Here is a 16,476-nt window from a genome sequence, read left to right on the forward strand (position 1 = left end):
CTGCGTTCGATTCCCGGTCCGCTCTAGGAAAATTTCGGGTTGGAAATTTTCTCGACTTCCCTGGGCACATAAATATCATCATGATATACGAATGCAAAAATGGTAACTTGGCTTAGAAATCTTGCGGTTAATAACTGTAGAAGTGCTGAATGAACAGTGGGGTGGCGATATCTCAGTGTGGGGATTCAAGGTTTCAATGCCAATAATAAGAACAAATAAAAAATAAAAGTGCTTTTGGGTCAAGTGTTCAACATTGAAAGGCTTTCCGATTGTGTTGTGTAAAATGAATGTGATATTTATTTAAAGAAAAACACGTCACTTACTGCTTAAAACTCTTCGTCATATTTTCACTCGCTTTTCCACCAACCATATTTGATGTTCGACGTTTATTGCATCAATTTATACTTCAAAGTTGGGTAGTTTATTACAATAAATTTAGTTATCGGTGTGTTGTGTTATCTGCGTAATACATATTTTGATAGTCCACTCCACTGTTAGAATATTTTGTTTGAGCTAAAGTAACATACCCTGCTTCATTCTGCCAACTTACTTTCTTCTCCTGTTTGCCACTCAAGTTTCCACTGTTCCCAGTTTGGACAAGTAACTAAAAATCTGAGCTAGGAAGGAAGGACCTAGTTTGATATGCGGTTTCTATGACTTTCCTTTCTTTAGGATGCAAGGTTTGATTACTATTCGATCTGGCTAGGCTCTTGTCGTAACAATTCGCTGCAATTTACCAAATATAATCTACTCATTCCGTTACTTGGAGATGAATAATCAAGAGCTTGCATTGGTAAGTATAACAAGTGAACTAAGTAGCGTTTACTGTAGGCCTTCCTATGAAGTTTAGCCTTCCTACAAAATGTCCTACAAGTGAGCATTGCACCTAGTCACAGCGATCGTCAGTTCAACGCAGATTAGAACCGACTTCTACTGCCACCTGGCTATAAGCTTGGAGTAGTTTAGTAAATATTCAATTTAACTGCTATTCGTAACAAATTAAGGATTGTGCTGTCACAATATTCATCTGTTTTATTCGTTCTGTTTTACTCAATGTATAAGTAACCGATGAGAATTATGAGTTAAGTGTTTTGAAAACATTTTCGATTTTGCGAGTTTCTTTGATGCTTAAAACTGTATCTAATAATATAATCGTATAAAATATCCCTTCCCAATTCACCGAAAAAATATTCAACTTACATCTGTCGATTCGATATCACTCTGATTAACGAGCTTGCGAATGTGCTCCTACTACTGTTGCTGTTGTTGTTAGTACTTGCGTCTATTTTGATACTACCTACGGTGTTGCCAGCCTTGGAGGATGCTGCCAACGATGCTGGTCTATCAGGAATTCGGATTTTGAGCTGCTTCTTACGCGTCGGTGGAGGTTTCGTTGGTGCGTGTGGGATGTCTGGAAGGTTGCAGGTTTCCTTAAGATAGTTGTAAACGGTACCAACCCTATCCAGTAGCCGTTTGGTGTAACGATGAGCCGTACGGTCCACTACTGAAGGCGACTTGATACAATCATCGCCGCCAAACTCGCAGACCTTAAATTTGATAACACCAGTAATGATAATAAAAGCAATTCGGTTATTCGCAAACCAAACGACATACCCTATAATGGTGCAGTATGGCTGCATCTGCTGGCACGTTGAGCGATCCCCGACCGGGGCAAAACTCCCAAACAAAGTGATTTCCAGCTTCGATGACGGCTTCCGGTTTGCAGATGTACTTCGAGCGTTGCTTCTGCGGATGCAGCTTCGACCGCCGTCTGGTCTTTCGCTGCGTCGTTAGGGCTGCTCGCAGGTCTGCCTCGGATGCACCGTCATCGAACGTGGAAGGATCGTCCGCAAATTGGAGATAGAAAAATGCATTTTGGAAAGAGTAAGCTCCCGTGTTTCTGTTGTTTATTCGCTTTGAAAGCCAACTGAAAGTAAAGACAAAGAGATTATTGAGAGTAAGCCTAAGTATATGAAGCGACTAAAAAATACTTACTTTATGAGATCAATCAATGTGTCGTTATGATGTGGTATGATAAATTCGTCTAAGTCAATGAGTGCAACATGTGAGTATCTAAAATAATTACATGTTGAGCTTCCAAATTACAGCCAACCCATTCACCCAAGTACCTGTACATGCTCCGATAAAGGCAATCGTTCAACGATGCAAATAACCCTTCGGTGCGAATCTCCTTCTGGGAACGCATTCTCAAATTCCACGGCAAAATATTTACAGTGATTTTCGGTTTCTGGTACGAAGTATTGTCGTTCAGCTTCGTAGGATCCATCTCTTGGGGTACGTCGTTGCTTTCGGATGGGCCGACGATCGTCGGACCTTTACTTGGAGCAAATGGGGTTATCAATGGTGGAAGGTTCCCATTTACATAATGCTGCAAAATGCAGCTTGCCTTGGGTCCAATGGTATGGTTGTAGAAGGTGAAGTGAGTTACCCCTAAAAGGCTGTTTAATTCCAGGAACTCCAGCATGTAGAGAGCCTGTTAATAAAAAGGTTTTAATCACAATTTGTTTAGTCAGAAGAAATCACATAACGGTACCAACATTAATTTTTACCGCCACTAAAGGAACAGTGTACCCATTAGTGGTGCAAACAATATTTGGTAGTTGTTGATGTTAAATGACACAAGGCCAAACCAAACAAAACCAAATCGACCACGTTCTAATCGACCGTAGTTCTAAACTTACCGTAGTGCGAATATTGAATCCGACCACTACCTCGTATACCTACCAGTATACCTGCGCTCAAAACTATCGACGGTGTACAATACGTGTAGAAGTCGGACGCCGCGGCTTAACATTGGGCGGCTACAAGACGGTAGACTAGCCCAAGGATACGCACAGCAGCTGGAAGTGGCACTCCCAACGGAAGAGCAGCTAGGCGAAGCGTCTCTTGAAAATGGCTGGAAAGATATTCGATCCGCCAATGGTAGCACCGCAACCGCTGCACTTGGCACGGTGCCCCGGATCAGAGAAACGACTGGTATGACGGCGAATGTGAGCAGTTAGTGGAAGAGAATCAGCATGGGCGAGATTGCTGCAACACCGCACGAGGGCGAACGAGGCACGATATAAACGGGTGCGGAACAGACATAACTCGATTTTCCAGAGGAAAAAGTGTCAGCAGAAAGAACACGACCGAACGTGAGGTTGTCCAAAGGTGGCTGCAGCACTACGAAGAACACCTGAATAGCGATGTGGCAGACGAAGATGGCGGTGTGGTGCTAGACCTGGGAGAACGCGCGCAAGACATAATTTTACCGGCTCCGGATCTCCAGGAAATCCAGGAGGAAATTGGCCGGCTGAAGAACAACAAAGCCCCTGGGGTTGACCAACTACCAGGAGAGCTGTTTAAACACGATGGAGAGTACTGGCTAGAGCGCTGCGAGACACTGCATTTAGGAGGAGGAAGCTTTGCCGCAGGAGTGGATGGAAGGTGTCGTGTGTCGCATCTACAAAAAGCGCGATAGGCTGGATTGTAGCTACTACCGGGCAATCACATTGCTGAACGCCGCCTACAAGGTACTCTCCCAAATTTTATGCCGTCGACTAGCACCAATTGCAAGGGAGTTCGTTGGGCAGTACCAGGCGGGTTTTATGGGCGAACGCTCCACAATACAATCGATCGAACGCGAACACGGATTTAAGGATAAACTGACACGGCTGATCAAAGCGACGAGGGATCGGGTGATGTGCGTAGTTCAAGTTTCAGGGGCATTCTCGAGCCCCTTAGAAACGCGCAGAGGGTTACGGCAAGGTGATGGTCTTTCGTGTCTAATACGAAGAGCAGGGATTCACACGAGTAGTAAAATTTTCAATAAGTCCGTCCAGCTATTTGGCCGACGTCCAGCCGACGACATTGATATTATGGCACGTAACATTGAGAAGATGGAGGAAGCCTACATCACACTTAAGAGGGAAGCTAAGCGGATCGGACTAGTAACCAACACGTCGAAGACGAAGTACATGATAGGAAGGGGTTCAAGAGAAGACAATGTGAGCCACCCACCTCGAGTTTGCATCGGTGGTGACGAAATCGAGGTGCTAGAAGAATTTGTGTACTTGAGCTCACTGGTGATTGCTGAAAATGATACCAGCAGAGAAATTTGGAGACGCATCGTGGCTGGAAATTATTAAACCGGTAGTCCTCTACGGACACGAGACCTGGACGATGCTCGTGGTGGACCAACGCGCATTTGGAGTTTTCGAAAGGAAAGTGCTGCGTACCATCTATGGTGGGGTGCAGATGGCGGACGGTACGTGGAGGAGGCGAATGAGCCACGAGTTGCATCAGCTGTTGGGAGAACCATCCATCGTTCACACCGCGAAAATCGGACGACTACGGTGGGCCAGGCACATAGCCAGAATGTCGGACAGTAGCCCGGTGAAAATGGATCTCGACAACGATCCGACGGGAACAAGAAGGCGAGGTGCGCAGCGGGCAAGGTGGATCGATCAGGTGGAAGATGACATGCGGACCCTCCGTAGACTGCGTGGTTGGCGACGTGTAGCCATGGACCGAGCCGAATGGAGAAGACTCTTATATACCGCACAGGCCACTTCGGCCTTACTTTAAATGACATCAAACTCTTTCTTAGCAAATTTATTAGTTTATCTATTGGCCAAGATTTTTAAATTTTTAAAAAATAGTTTCTTTCGTGGATCTATCAATACCTCCACTATTGGTACCGTTACCCTAGTCGTGAGAAACTTGACTACCAATTTACAAGGCAGACAAAATAACATCCGATTACCGAAAACATTGCATGAATTCGAAAGAGTTCAGTCCGAGATGAACGCAGGATTACTCAATACGGTTTGACTAAGACATATTGTTGGCGTAGCACCAACTTAGAATTCGGAAGTCGGGACTTCCGAATCGAACTTTGTTCCGAAGTTTTATCTATAAAATTGATTGATGCGTTGTTTAGCGCATCTTTAGGCGCATCCAGCGCACTACTTCCGTAGTTGGGTAAGTTGCCTGTAACTGCCTTAAAATTCATCTTCGGTATAAAAAGCGTACTAACTTAGTTCCGGATAGACAATAATATAACAAAATATGTCCAAAAATCAACAGCTTTGCTTTGATTTACGTTGATGTTTATGTACTATTTTTGACGTAAACTACGTCTAAGGGGATGGCTTGGATACAGGGTGTAAAATGAAAAATTCAAATTTGAGGACCGTCATGAAATCATGTAAGATTTTGAATGTTAAGGTGATTATAGAATGAAGCCCGTGGTGAATTTCAAATTCACCACACGTTTATTTACATACATTTCCAAAAGCCCAAATCTGGCGTAATAATTTTCGTACAGTGCCGAAACTCAATTTGTGATTGTTCAGCATAACTAAGCAAACGATCTACCATTATTTCAGCCCCATACACGTTACGTATCATTCATCTCGTGCTCTTGAAAAAAATATTGGAAAAGCACGTGGTTTACAAAATGGCCGATTTCTGGGTTCATTCTATAATCACCTTAATAACTCATTCATCTTTCGATGGATTTATGAGATTTTTTATATCAATCGGCTTGGAAACTCTCCACCAATTTACCAGTAGTATTATTGAAACTTTTGATTATCAACGTTAAACTAGGGTATCGAACCATTTTGTCAGCACCTTTTATTCCCGTGCGCAACGTCTCATTTCGGCCATCGTCGGATGCGGTTGGCTTTTGGGCTCTGATTTTTGTGCTTTGTTTCGCACCAGTTTGGCACAAAAAGTATAACAATAGAGCCGGAGCAGTGACCGCGGTCAAAACAAATGCATAATGTGTAAGGGGCCCCATACACGCTCCGACATGTTGTGCAACTTTGACTCCGCTTCCAGTAAATTTGGTTCGGTCGGAGTAAAGTTGGACCGTCTGTGGAAAAGTTGTAAGACCGTTGGACAGTGCAACTTGCCTACAGACGGTCCGAATTTACGCCACCCGCTTGCTCGTTGTTGAAGCGGAGATTTTGCCAAGGGTCCTAGGCTCGTATTCCTCCACCAGTGATGGCTCGCTGCTCTGACTACCAGTGGACAAAGGCACCCGCACGCCCGTAGCCAGAGCAGAGCTTCTTCTCGAGGTCCAGGGCCGATTCGTATTAACCCACACCTGTCGAAAAATCGCCAAATTTTGGTACTCAGCAGTATGCACTCCGAGCAACACACATATTGCACATCGATCGCAGTAGCTTATACCTATTATATATACCTATTATACCTATTAATATGACCGGATTCAGTCACAATATGGTTACTGCAACTAGATTTGCTCAACTTGTGCTGCTTGGGACTTCATGGCCATGTAACGCTACTGATGCATAGATGATTCATCAGTCGTTAGGACGAAAGACATTGGGGGCAGCAAGGACTGTGTCCATAGGGCTTGACGATCCCTCCCCAGGCCATCACTGAGTTGTGGTGCCTGAGCGGGCTCAATAAGCCGCCTATCAAAACAACCATTACAAACGACATAGAATATAATACGACTCGATACAATTGGTAACGACCTAGGCGACGAATAAAGGATCACGATAAGAAGCTTGGAACATTAAGGTCACTCCTGACGGAATCCAAGTTAAAAGTGCTCGCGTTTTCGGGGGCACACCACTCGATTCAGAGGCGGCGCACAACTGTCATTTTTGTTGATTTAGCTTTGCTGCGTCGCAGCATGCGTGAAATAATAAGAATGACAGTTGTGCGTTGCTTCCGTATCGAGTGGTGTGCCCCCGAAAACGCGAGCAGTTTTAAACTTTGATTCCGTCAGGAGTGACCTTAAACTGCAAGTCGCTAGTCTGCATACCGTATCAAACGATAACGGCCAACGATGCATAAACTTTGCAGCCTCCCGTGGAATGGTAGGCCGAAGAACTTTCTTCCTCCGCAAGAGTATTCACAAGGCTACACAGAAATCACCTAATCAAGAAACGGAAAACCAAATCGACCACGTTCTAATCGTCGGTAAATTCTTCTCCGACATCCGTCCGCACTTAACGCAGTGCGAATATCGAATCCAACCACTACCTCGTTGCAGTATGTCTGCGCTCAAAACTCTCGACGGTGTACAACAAGCGTCGGAGTCGTCCGCGCGGCTACAAGACGGTAGACTAACCCAAGACTACGCGCAGCAGCTGGAAGTAGCACTCCAACGGAATAGCAACTAGGCGCAGATGACTGGAGAGATATTGGGGTTGACCAACTTCCAGGAGAGCTATTTAAACACGGTGGAGACGCACTGGCTAGAGTGATGCACTGGGTCATTACCAAGATTTGGGAAGGGGAAGTTTTGCCGCAGGAGTGGATGGAAGGTGTCGGGTAATAAGCTGGATTGTAGCAACAACCGCGCAATCACATTGCTGAACGCCGCCTACAAGTGTTACATTCATAATTCAAGAGTTAATACATTAGCAACGGGTGAATTTAATAAGCATATTCAGTAGGGTAAAACGACCTATTATGGAGGGGTTAAGCACCGTATCAAAACAAAATTGATTACAAAAATTCTTCAAAAATTACCTGTTGGTCGATTTCCACATTGTAGTAGTTGAATAGGATGCTCGTTAACTATAGTTTCGTAAATATTACTTGATTGTGCTGAACTTATGTTGTTTTGTTTTTATCACAATAAAAACAAACTACCGCAATAATAGGACGCAGTTGCCTATCGTTGCGATATTTTTTGAAGGTCAGTCCTATTGTTGCGGTATTGCATGTAATTCTTATGGAGAGCGATACCGCAACAATAGGACCTTAGCACTACCGCAATAATAGGCTCAAGGGATTCAAATTTTTAACGAAAAATGTTGATTTTTCATCATTTTGAACGGAATTTTGTCAAACAAAAGCTGTTCTAGTCGTTAACTCGAAGAGTTTTACCGTACCCGCAATTGTTTTCAATGGTATTATATCCAGAATGGATCACTTTAACACTACCGCAACATTAGGGCATACCACAACGATAGGACGTTTCACCCTATTAGTGCGTTATACTAAAAGCGGCTCTTGCCAATGAACAACAAGCAAGAATTTTCCTGCAATATGTACGATCGTTTCCGCTGAACGGCTATCTACATCAAATCTGAACATCGATAGGAGCTCAAACAGAACCGTAGTGATCGTCATTGCATGTAGACGTGTTGATGTCTGCCGTGCTCGTAGTGTCGTGAATCCAGCGGAGCACATTTCGGCAAAAAGCAGTGATCTGTTAAAATACAGGTAATTCAATCGTGCGCACTTAAATAGTGCTAAAATAGTGAATGCTGAACTAAAAACGAACATTTTCTCAGACGGTCTTGCAAGGTCGAACTACTGCAAGTCGGGTTGCATGTTAATGATAACTGCATCAGGGTGTTTAGACTGATACACGAATCGAAGCACCGCAGACATTGCCAATCCAGCGGGATACACGAGTGAATGTCAAAGGTATGACCTAGGAATGGGCGATACCGATACGATATATCGGGAATCGATATTTTCGCTCCGATTAATCGATATTTTGAATCGATTTTTTTATGTTCGATATTTGACCGTATCGATTTTTTATTGCTGATATCGGATTTTGATTTTTTCAAAGTAAAAATATAGCACATTAGGCACAATCTGTTAAAAACAGCGAAACCTTGATGTGTGATTCGATGATCTGAAATGGGAAATCTAAGTTCCATTTTTTTTTTGCTTGTGCCTTTAATTTTTCGTGCGTATCGATATATCGGAATATCGATGTTTCAACGCCGATATTTTTCGGCATCGATATTTCGATAATAAAAACATCGATTCGGCAGTATCGATATTTTTCCGAAAAACGCCCATCCTTCTATGATAATAGAAGTGCGTAAGCACCAATCCTGAACACTGCTGACGAAATGCTAATCATGTTGTGCTTTCAAGGCCTTTTTGTTTCACCCAATTTCGTCTCATATCAACAGCTGTTGATCGGAGCCGACCGAGAACGCGAAGCCTCCTGCGGCTGCTATACGAGCCACACGAGCAAGATCGCAACAGGAGGTGTCGTGTGTGCGTAATTCGACGGGCAAGCGCAGCGACTCCATCAGAGCCGTACAAAGGGCCTATTGTGAGTACGCTTGAAGGTGCCAGATTTAAGAACTATTAAAAGAATAGACTAGCGATAGGGAAGGCTAGGGCACTCTAGGCAAAATGCTAAATAAATACCTGTTGTTGATGTATTTGAACGCGATTTTTTTTTTTGGAAAATCTGGTATTGTTAGTTTATGCTAGCCGGATAAGCCGAAAGCAAGGTACTCTCCCAAATTATATGCCGCTGAATAGTAATATTTCAGTAACATGATTTCTACTGCTGTGCATGTACATGCTGTCATACTGCACGGTGTAAAAAAAATGGATTATTATCGAAGTTTCATGTACCTCTGATTTTTTTTTCACAGAAAGTTAGGCAAGGTCATTAGAAATGATGTACGGGGTATTTTAAAATATTTCATCGGCGATTTTTTGAAAAAAGTGATTTTTATTATTTTTTTCTCTAATATACCGTACAAAAAGTTAATTGATAACCCAATAAAGGATCAATCGTTGTAATTAATCCTCAAAATTGAAAATGTACACGTTTGTAGACTTTTTTGAGTAGAAAATCTATCTTGAAATAGATCTAAATATTTGAAAAATATCAATTTCTGTAATTCAAGCCTTCCTAAACTATGTTTTTATTATTTTTTTTATTTTTGCGTTATTTTCATTTTTTTAGCAATTATCATCTTTTTCCAGCCCAAATATGGTTCTCTATTGAATGTTGTTACCACATATCTTTCATCCGACATTCGTACTATGAGACCAGCCTATTGTCAGTCTGCCATAATTTAAAGGGTTCATATTTTCCTCTAGATGCAGTGTCTCATCATTTGTGGGGTACATACCATGTACAATAACCTTACCCAATATTGTTCGCAGCACATTTTGCTTGAAAGCCCTAAAATCTTACTGGCCTGCTTCTTATAATTACCACGCTTCATGTCCGAAATAGGCTATTGGATGGAGTTATACAGAGCAAACTCCATTTCCGGTTGCATGTTACGGAAGCTATATTGTTGCTACAAGCACAACTGTCTCACATTTGATTGATTCCATATTTGTGTGGGTCATTCATACTTTTATGAGCAGTAATCTGATACGTTTAAACCTTTCTTGCACCCAAGTAATAATTATGATTGTATAATGAAGATAGCGATTTACTCTTTATGTGTGCTATGAAACCGTTATACTTAAGTAGCTACAACAATGTTACTAGGGATCATTATCCTATTTCACAAGCATTCCAATGTGAACTATTTCTTCAACGCTTCCAATCATCTCCTGTACATCCTCTTATTTTTATTTCTTTCCGTAACAATGTACTTCATACTGGTAGTGTGAGTGGATATGTCCTTTCTCACCATCTCTATCTTCAGTGAGACAAAAATCTCCACCACTACTCTGCGATCGTTTCATAAGGAGCTTAATTTCATCTGCAAAACCTAGGAGCATATGCATAAGCTCTACCAAGATTAAGTACATTGTTTATGCTAAGAAAGTAAGGGGATATGTTTGAAGATGTATAAACAAAATTAACCTTTGAAATGCTGACAAACACTAACAATGTTGTAAACACTGGCAATGACGTTTCCTATGATGAATGTCTGCTTTAAATAGGGTTACCTCCGGCGTACATAACCAGTTTTAAGACTAAGTTAGGTCTCGTACAATACAGGTGAAGAAAAATAATCCAGATGGAAACGAAATTCGCTTTTTATGATTTCTCAATTCTCCGGGTGAGCAATTACGGATAAGAAACGTTTAAAGCAGCCTTTCAGATTTTTCTAGCGAACGATGCAGCGTGCAATACTCGGTGAGAGGCCAAAAAAAGATATGTGGCTCATACGCATGAATTACAAGGAAAATCCATCATCAAAGGAGAAAACATTCTGAATATCATAAAATACGGCGCACTCCAATGTCAGAAGATAGAATTACATAACCAATATTCATCAGAGAACAATATAGATGCCAGAGATAGATTATTGTTTCAGCAAAGATTTCAAAAGATAAAAAATAAAACTAAAAAACTTGAGGAACGCTTAAACCTTAAAAATGTTTTTCAATATTTTATACCCGTGTCAAGATAGGTTAACTATAGGGATACGAGAAAGGCGAAAAGGCTTCAAATGTGTACATAATCAATTTTGAGGGGTAAATTACAATGACTGATCCAATATTGGGTTATCAATTGACTTTTTGTACGGTATATTAGAGAAGAAAACAATAAAAATTACTTTTTTTTTTAATCGCCGATGAAATATTTTAAAACACCCCGTACCTCATTTCTAATGACCTTGCCTAACTTTCTGTGAAAAAAAAATCAGAGGTACATGAAACTTCGATAATAATCCATTTTTTTACACCGTGTATACTGAAATGTTGTTCCAAGAGTAGCACTGGAAGGCCAGAGAAGGAAATGCAAAATCTAATCAACTCGTACAACTTACAGAAAGTAGCTATCCACCTGAATTAGTTTCCATGCTGTAGTATTATTTGGGCTACGAAATGGTTAGTTGACATCCGGGAAGGAGCACCTAACATAGCTCTGGTCCTTTCAAGTTCCAATACTCACGCTTTCACGGGTCTTCCGATGACAATTGACTGCCAGCTAAGGGTTGCGTACTTAGCTAATAGTGTAGCCTGGGCACTGTTGTCCTTTTGATATCAGACAGAGTGAGAGGGTGCGTCCTGTGGGGTCTGCCTAGAATGTGGTAGGGTTCGACAGAGGGCTCTGTTGAACTTCTATAAAAAGCTGCATGTGTCCCCAAGCAGGCCATATCAAAGCGACCGTGTGCCGGTCAAAGCGCACTAGCCTAGTCCTGGTGTTGGGTGGGACTTTAAACAAAATTGACCCGACTGATCAAGCGTCTGTTCACCAAGGAGGTGCGGCTCCAACAGCGTCTGTTCTGGCATCCAGCGACTGAGTCTGAAATGCTATTCCCCGGAAGCTATACCTAAGATAGCAGCCCCATCCCGGTGGATAGGGAACCATGGGCCAACAACCTACTGTTCCCGAAACATCAATATGTTCGAGAATCCGATAATGAAAGAATGCGGACTGATTTCACGGCGACGACTCTTAGCGCGAAACAACGGACACGAACATGGAACGTTTTAACCCTAGCCCAGCGGGGTAAATTGGCACAACTTGCCAATGAGGCACGCCGCAAGAAGCTTGAGATCCTGGGACTGAGTGAAGTCCGTTGGCCAAACTTTGGAGAACACACAAACGCCGTTGGGACAAGTTCTGCTATACTCTGGTTTACGAGGTGAACACGCTCCCCGGCATCGCGGAGTTGGCTTCTTACTGAGCGCTCAGGCACACTCTGTGCTTATGAAGTGGGCACCTTTAAGTGATAGGATAATCGTTGCCAGATTTAGAACACGGGTCCGAAACCTTACTATAATCCAATGTTATGCGCCAACCGATGCTGCCGACCTACAAAACAAAGAGAACTTCTACAGTCAATGCCGTCGTAGATACAAATTCCGAAGGGTGATATCAAGATCTGTTTGGGCGACTTCAATGCGAAGATTGGATCCGACAACTCGAACCATGAGCGCATTATGGGACGCCATGGTCTCGGAGAAATGAGCGAAAACGGAGAGCTGTTCGCAGAATTCTGTGGTAATAACGACATGGTGATCGGGGGTCATCGACCGGTTCACAAGGTCACGTGGGTCTCCCGTGACGGCTTTACAGAAAATCAAATCGACCACATCTGCATCAGCCGAAAATGGAAACGGAGCCTTCTTGATGTACGGAATAAACGTAGTGCCAATATCGCGTCTGATAATCACCTCCTCATCGGCGAAATACGCCTGCGCATTGCGCGGATTCGTCGGCAGAAGGAGAGAGTTGGACGACGGTTCAACACACACCGAATGGACAATGCCACGGTGAAACGGTCCTTTGCTCCGGGAGGTGGCAGCGTGGAAGACCAATGGACCGCCACCAAGAATGCCTTCATCGCCACCAACTCGAGCAATCTGGGCGAACTGCGCACCCAGAGAAAACAATGGATCATCGATGAGACCTGGAGGAAGATAGAGGAGCGAAGAGAAGCCAAAGCCGCGATAGAGCGATCAAAAACCAGAGGAGCCAAAGTCTTAGCCCGTCAACGATACTCGGCTCTTGAGAAGGAAGTAAAACTCTCATGTCGATGGGACAAGCGAGCGTGGGCAGACGCTCTGGCCGACGAAGGAGAGAGAGCCGCCGCAACCAGGGAACATTCGCCTCCTCTACGATATCTCACGACGCTTACGCGGGGCGAAGATGAATGCAACGATGCCTGTGAAAAACGCGAATGATCAGTTATTACCGACCCAACTGACCAGCTGAAACGCTGGTTCGAGCACTTCGAACAGCTTTTTCAAGTGCCAGCCAGGCCACCACCACCTCGGCATGATCTGCTTAGGATCCGACGTACAACACGCGTCAATACCGAAGCTCCATCACTGCAAGAGATTCAAATAGCCATCCAAAGCATGAAATCGAATAAAGCCCCAGGGGTCGATCGCATATCAGCCGAGATGCTCAAAGCTGACCCCATGACATCCGCTCAACTACTGCATCGTTTATTTCGTAATATCTGGGACACCGCAACTTTCCCGGTCGACTGGATGCAAGATATCTTTGTGAAGGTATTCAAAAAGGATGACCTGACTGTATGTGATAATTAATTATATTTTGCAATGTTCTTTTAAAATGGGAGGATAACAAAAATTAGCTTTGGGTGAAATTGTGACTAAAATACGATGCAAAACGCCTTTTTACTAAATTTGAAAACGAAGGACACAAAAAAGGTTCCAACATTTTAACAGCTAGCAGATTCCATAAGCAAAAGAATGCTTTAAACTACGGTCAAACAATTTCGGTTAGACTTAAATGTTTAAGATAATGAGAAGAATACGATCTATGATCGCTTTGGTCTTATGGGCTTTAACGCCTTGGTTCTACTGGCTCACCTGGTCATAGTTAAAATGCAACGGCTTCACGCATACTCCAATACTATTGGGGATGTTACTAAATGTGCGGTTATTAAAATCTGGATCCTAAAATTAAAAAAAAGAACATAATTACATTCCAAATTATAAAAATGAACCGTTACTCATAAATTACATTATCATTGTTTCTCAGCAGTAGCACGTTACCGGGTGGAGATTTGATTTTGCTAACTACACTGACCGAGTACGGCACCTCTGAGAAAGGACCTCGTATTGGACAAAGTATAAAGCAAGCACTGTACTTCAAATTCCAATTCTCTCGAATAATCTGTAAAAGATATTTGACCATTGATCTCTAAAAAGTAGCTGTAGATCATTGCATATTCTTACCTTCACCCTCGCCATCACGGAAGCAGATCGATATCGGGTAGTGTTCGAACCGGTCTGATACCAAAAGCGGCACCACACCTTCTCCGGTCCGCGCGTTTTTGTGGCTCCAATAATTCGCACCAATTTTCCGTCCCTCCGGTCGTAGTACGCCGAAAAGACGAAAAACTTGTACCGGGTCCCGTTGACGATCTCCCAGGAGCCATCGGTTGGACGCATGTCGGCCGGATATTGAGGAAGACTTTGCTCCGTTTTCGAAGGGAGCATCTGTCCCCACGGTATCACCGGGGGATTGCGCTGCTCGGCTGGATCTAATTGTACGTTCATGCCAATAGACAGTTTTGAGTCTATGATATTGGTTTCAATGAGGGTGGGTGCAATTTCAAAGGAAAGTACTAATTAGGAACTATAGCTAGCAAACCTACGGAGGAGAGGATACTCTCACATGCAGCAAATATGGAGGGAAATATATACACACTTAGATATGGATTATCGTTTGCTACATAACCAATTGAAATCAATTTCAATGATATCAAATGTGAATTGCATGCCTATGATTAATAGTTTGATCGTACCTTTTTGACTTTTCATTATGTTTTTAATAGCGGCGCTACCATACTTTGTTTCGCGAACGAATATACCGGTATCATCAAGATAATCGTCCTATAAATAGTTGAAACAAATGAAATTTTAATAAACAATTGTGAAATCGACCCTAATTTTATGCAACAAACCTTCACATCATCGTAATCGGGAACGGATTCCCCAAAACGTCCTCCACTACTGCCATGTCGAACGATGACTCCCCCGCCTCGACCTCGATCATCAATCATCAGCACCTAAAAAAAATGTTTCAAATTAGTCGGTTGCAGCATGAGCATTGGTGCGCAAATGGAAAATATGCTTATGACAGTACAGCATTCGAGGTCCATGTATGAATGTGCACAATTTGCGATAACATGTTTTTGCAACGCCGGCAAATTTTCATTTCCACAGACATATCGATGCACTCGTTCAGTCAAATCAACCGGGAACTGGAAGGTTACCACACACGAATGCGAGGGTAACAACATTAATCAACTCTGCACTACACATTCCAGATGAGCATGGCGGTATTCGGAATTTGAGAATTGAAAAAAGTGTGGCAGAGGAGGTGGAGTAAACCGCTTATGTAAACGAAGAACTTTTTAAACTTAATTGAAAAATTCGTTTTGAATATTGAACGCAGGTACATTCCGACAAGTTTTTAGCGTGATTTTTTTTTCAATCTCTCCCAAAAACGGGAGGGTTATGTTTTACGATTGTTCCATAGTCATATAAATTCATGTAAGTTTATTGTGTTGAATAACAAGATAAAATCTAAAATTTAGTGAAATTTGTGGGAGATTCCGAAATTTAATATCAAAGTAAAGTTTGTCATGTACAGTATTTCTGTGAGGTGAACTCGACTGATGTTGCAACTTGAACCCTTCCATTAAAAAAGTATTTCCAGCTGTTTTAACGAGAACCGAAAACCATAATCGACTGTTATTGGGTAAGATATGAGACAGTAATCAGTATCTATCAATTAATTTCCTAATAACCCTCCTTAATTCGGCGTACAAAATTATGTCCCGTATTCTGTTCAACAGATTGAGACCGCTTGAAGAGTCCTTCGTCGGCGAATACCAAGCAGGTTTTCGTGAGGGCCGATCAACGACGGATCAAATGTTTACCCTGAGACAAATCCTTGATAAATTCCGGGAGTACAACTTGCAGACACATCATCTGTTTATTGATTTCAAGGCGGCGTACGATTCAGTGAAACGGAATGAATTATAGCAAATTATGCTTGAACATGGTTTTCCGGCGAAACTGATACGGCTGATTCGTATAACGTTGGACCGATCGAAATCAAGTGTAAGGGTTGCGGATGAAATATCGACGTCATTTGTTACCTTAGATGGATTAAAGCAGGGTGATGCACTCTCGAACCTACTGTTCAATATAGCGCTCGAGGGAGCGATTAGGAGAGCTGGTGTGCAAAGAAGCGGTACCATTATCACAAAATCGCATATGTTCCTGGGATTTGCGGACGATATCGATATTATC

The 16,476-nt window shown here is 42.6% G+C and overlaps 1 protein-coding gene across 2 annotated transcripts in view; it reads right to left on the reverse strand.

Annotated features, from left to right (window-relative positions):
• Positions 1-326: 326 nt before the first annotated feature.
• The window catches only part of LOC134212338 (uncharacterized), a 50,741-nt gene continuing 34,591 nt past the window's right edge, over positions 327-16,476 (reverse strand). The window contains exons 3-11 of one of the 2 annotated variants that reach the window (XM_062690099.1): positions 15,120-15,224; positions 14,961-15,048; positions 14,389-14,732; positions 14,174-14,326; positions 14,020-14,106; positions 2,130-2,494; positions 1,996-2,073; positions 1,615-1,927; positions 327-1,547 (exon numbers count right to left, since the gene is read on the reverse strand). In XM_062690099.1, the coding sequence (XP_062546083.1) occupies positions 1,197-1,547; positions 1,615-1,927; positions 1,996-2,073; positions 2,130-2,494; positions 14,020-14,106; positions 14,174-14,326; positions 14,389-14,732; positions 14,961-15,048; positions 15,120-15,224 (1,884 nt within the window). In that variant the 3' untranslated portion in view covers positions 327-1,196. The remainder of the gene's footprint in view (positions 1,548-1,614; positions 1,928-1,995; positions 2,074-2,129; positions 2,495-14,019; positions 14,107-14,173; positions 14,327-14,388; positions 14,733-14,960; positions 15,049-15,119; positions 15,225-16,476) is intronic. The other variant, XM_062690100.1, reaches the window with a different exon arrangement.

The sequence above is a fragment of the Armigeres subalbatus genome, chromosome 2 (assembly GCF_024139115.2).
Source record: "Armigeres subalbatus isolate Guangzhou_Male chromosome 2, GZ_Asu_2, whole genome shotgun sequence".
Classification (NCBI taxonomy): domain Eukaryota; kingdom Metazoa; phylum Arthropoda; class Insecta; order Diptera; family Culicidae; genus Armigeres; species Armigeres subalbatus.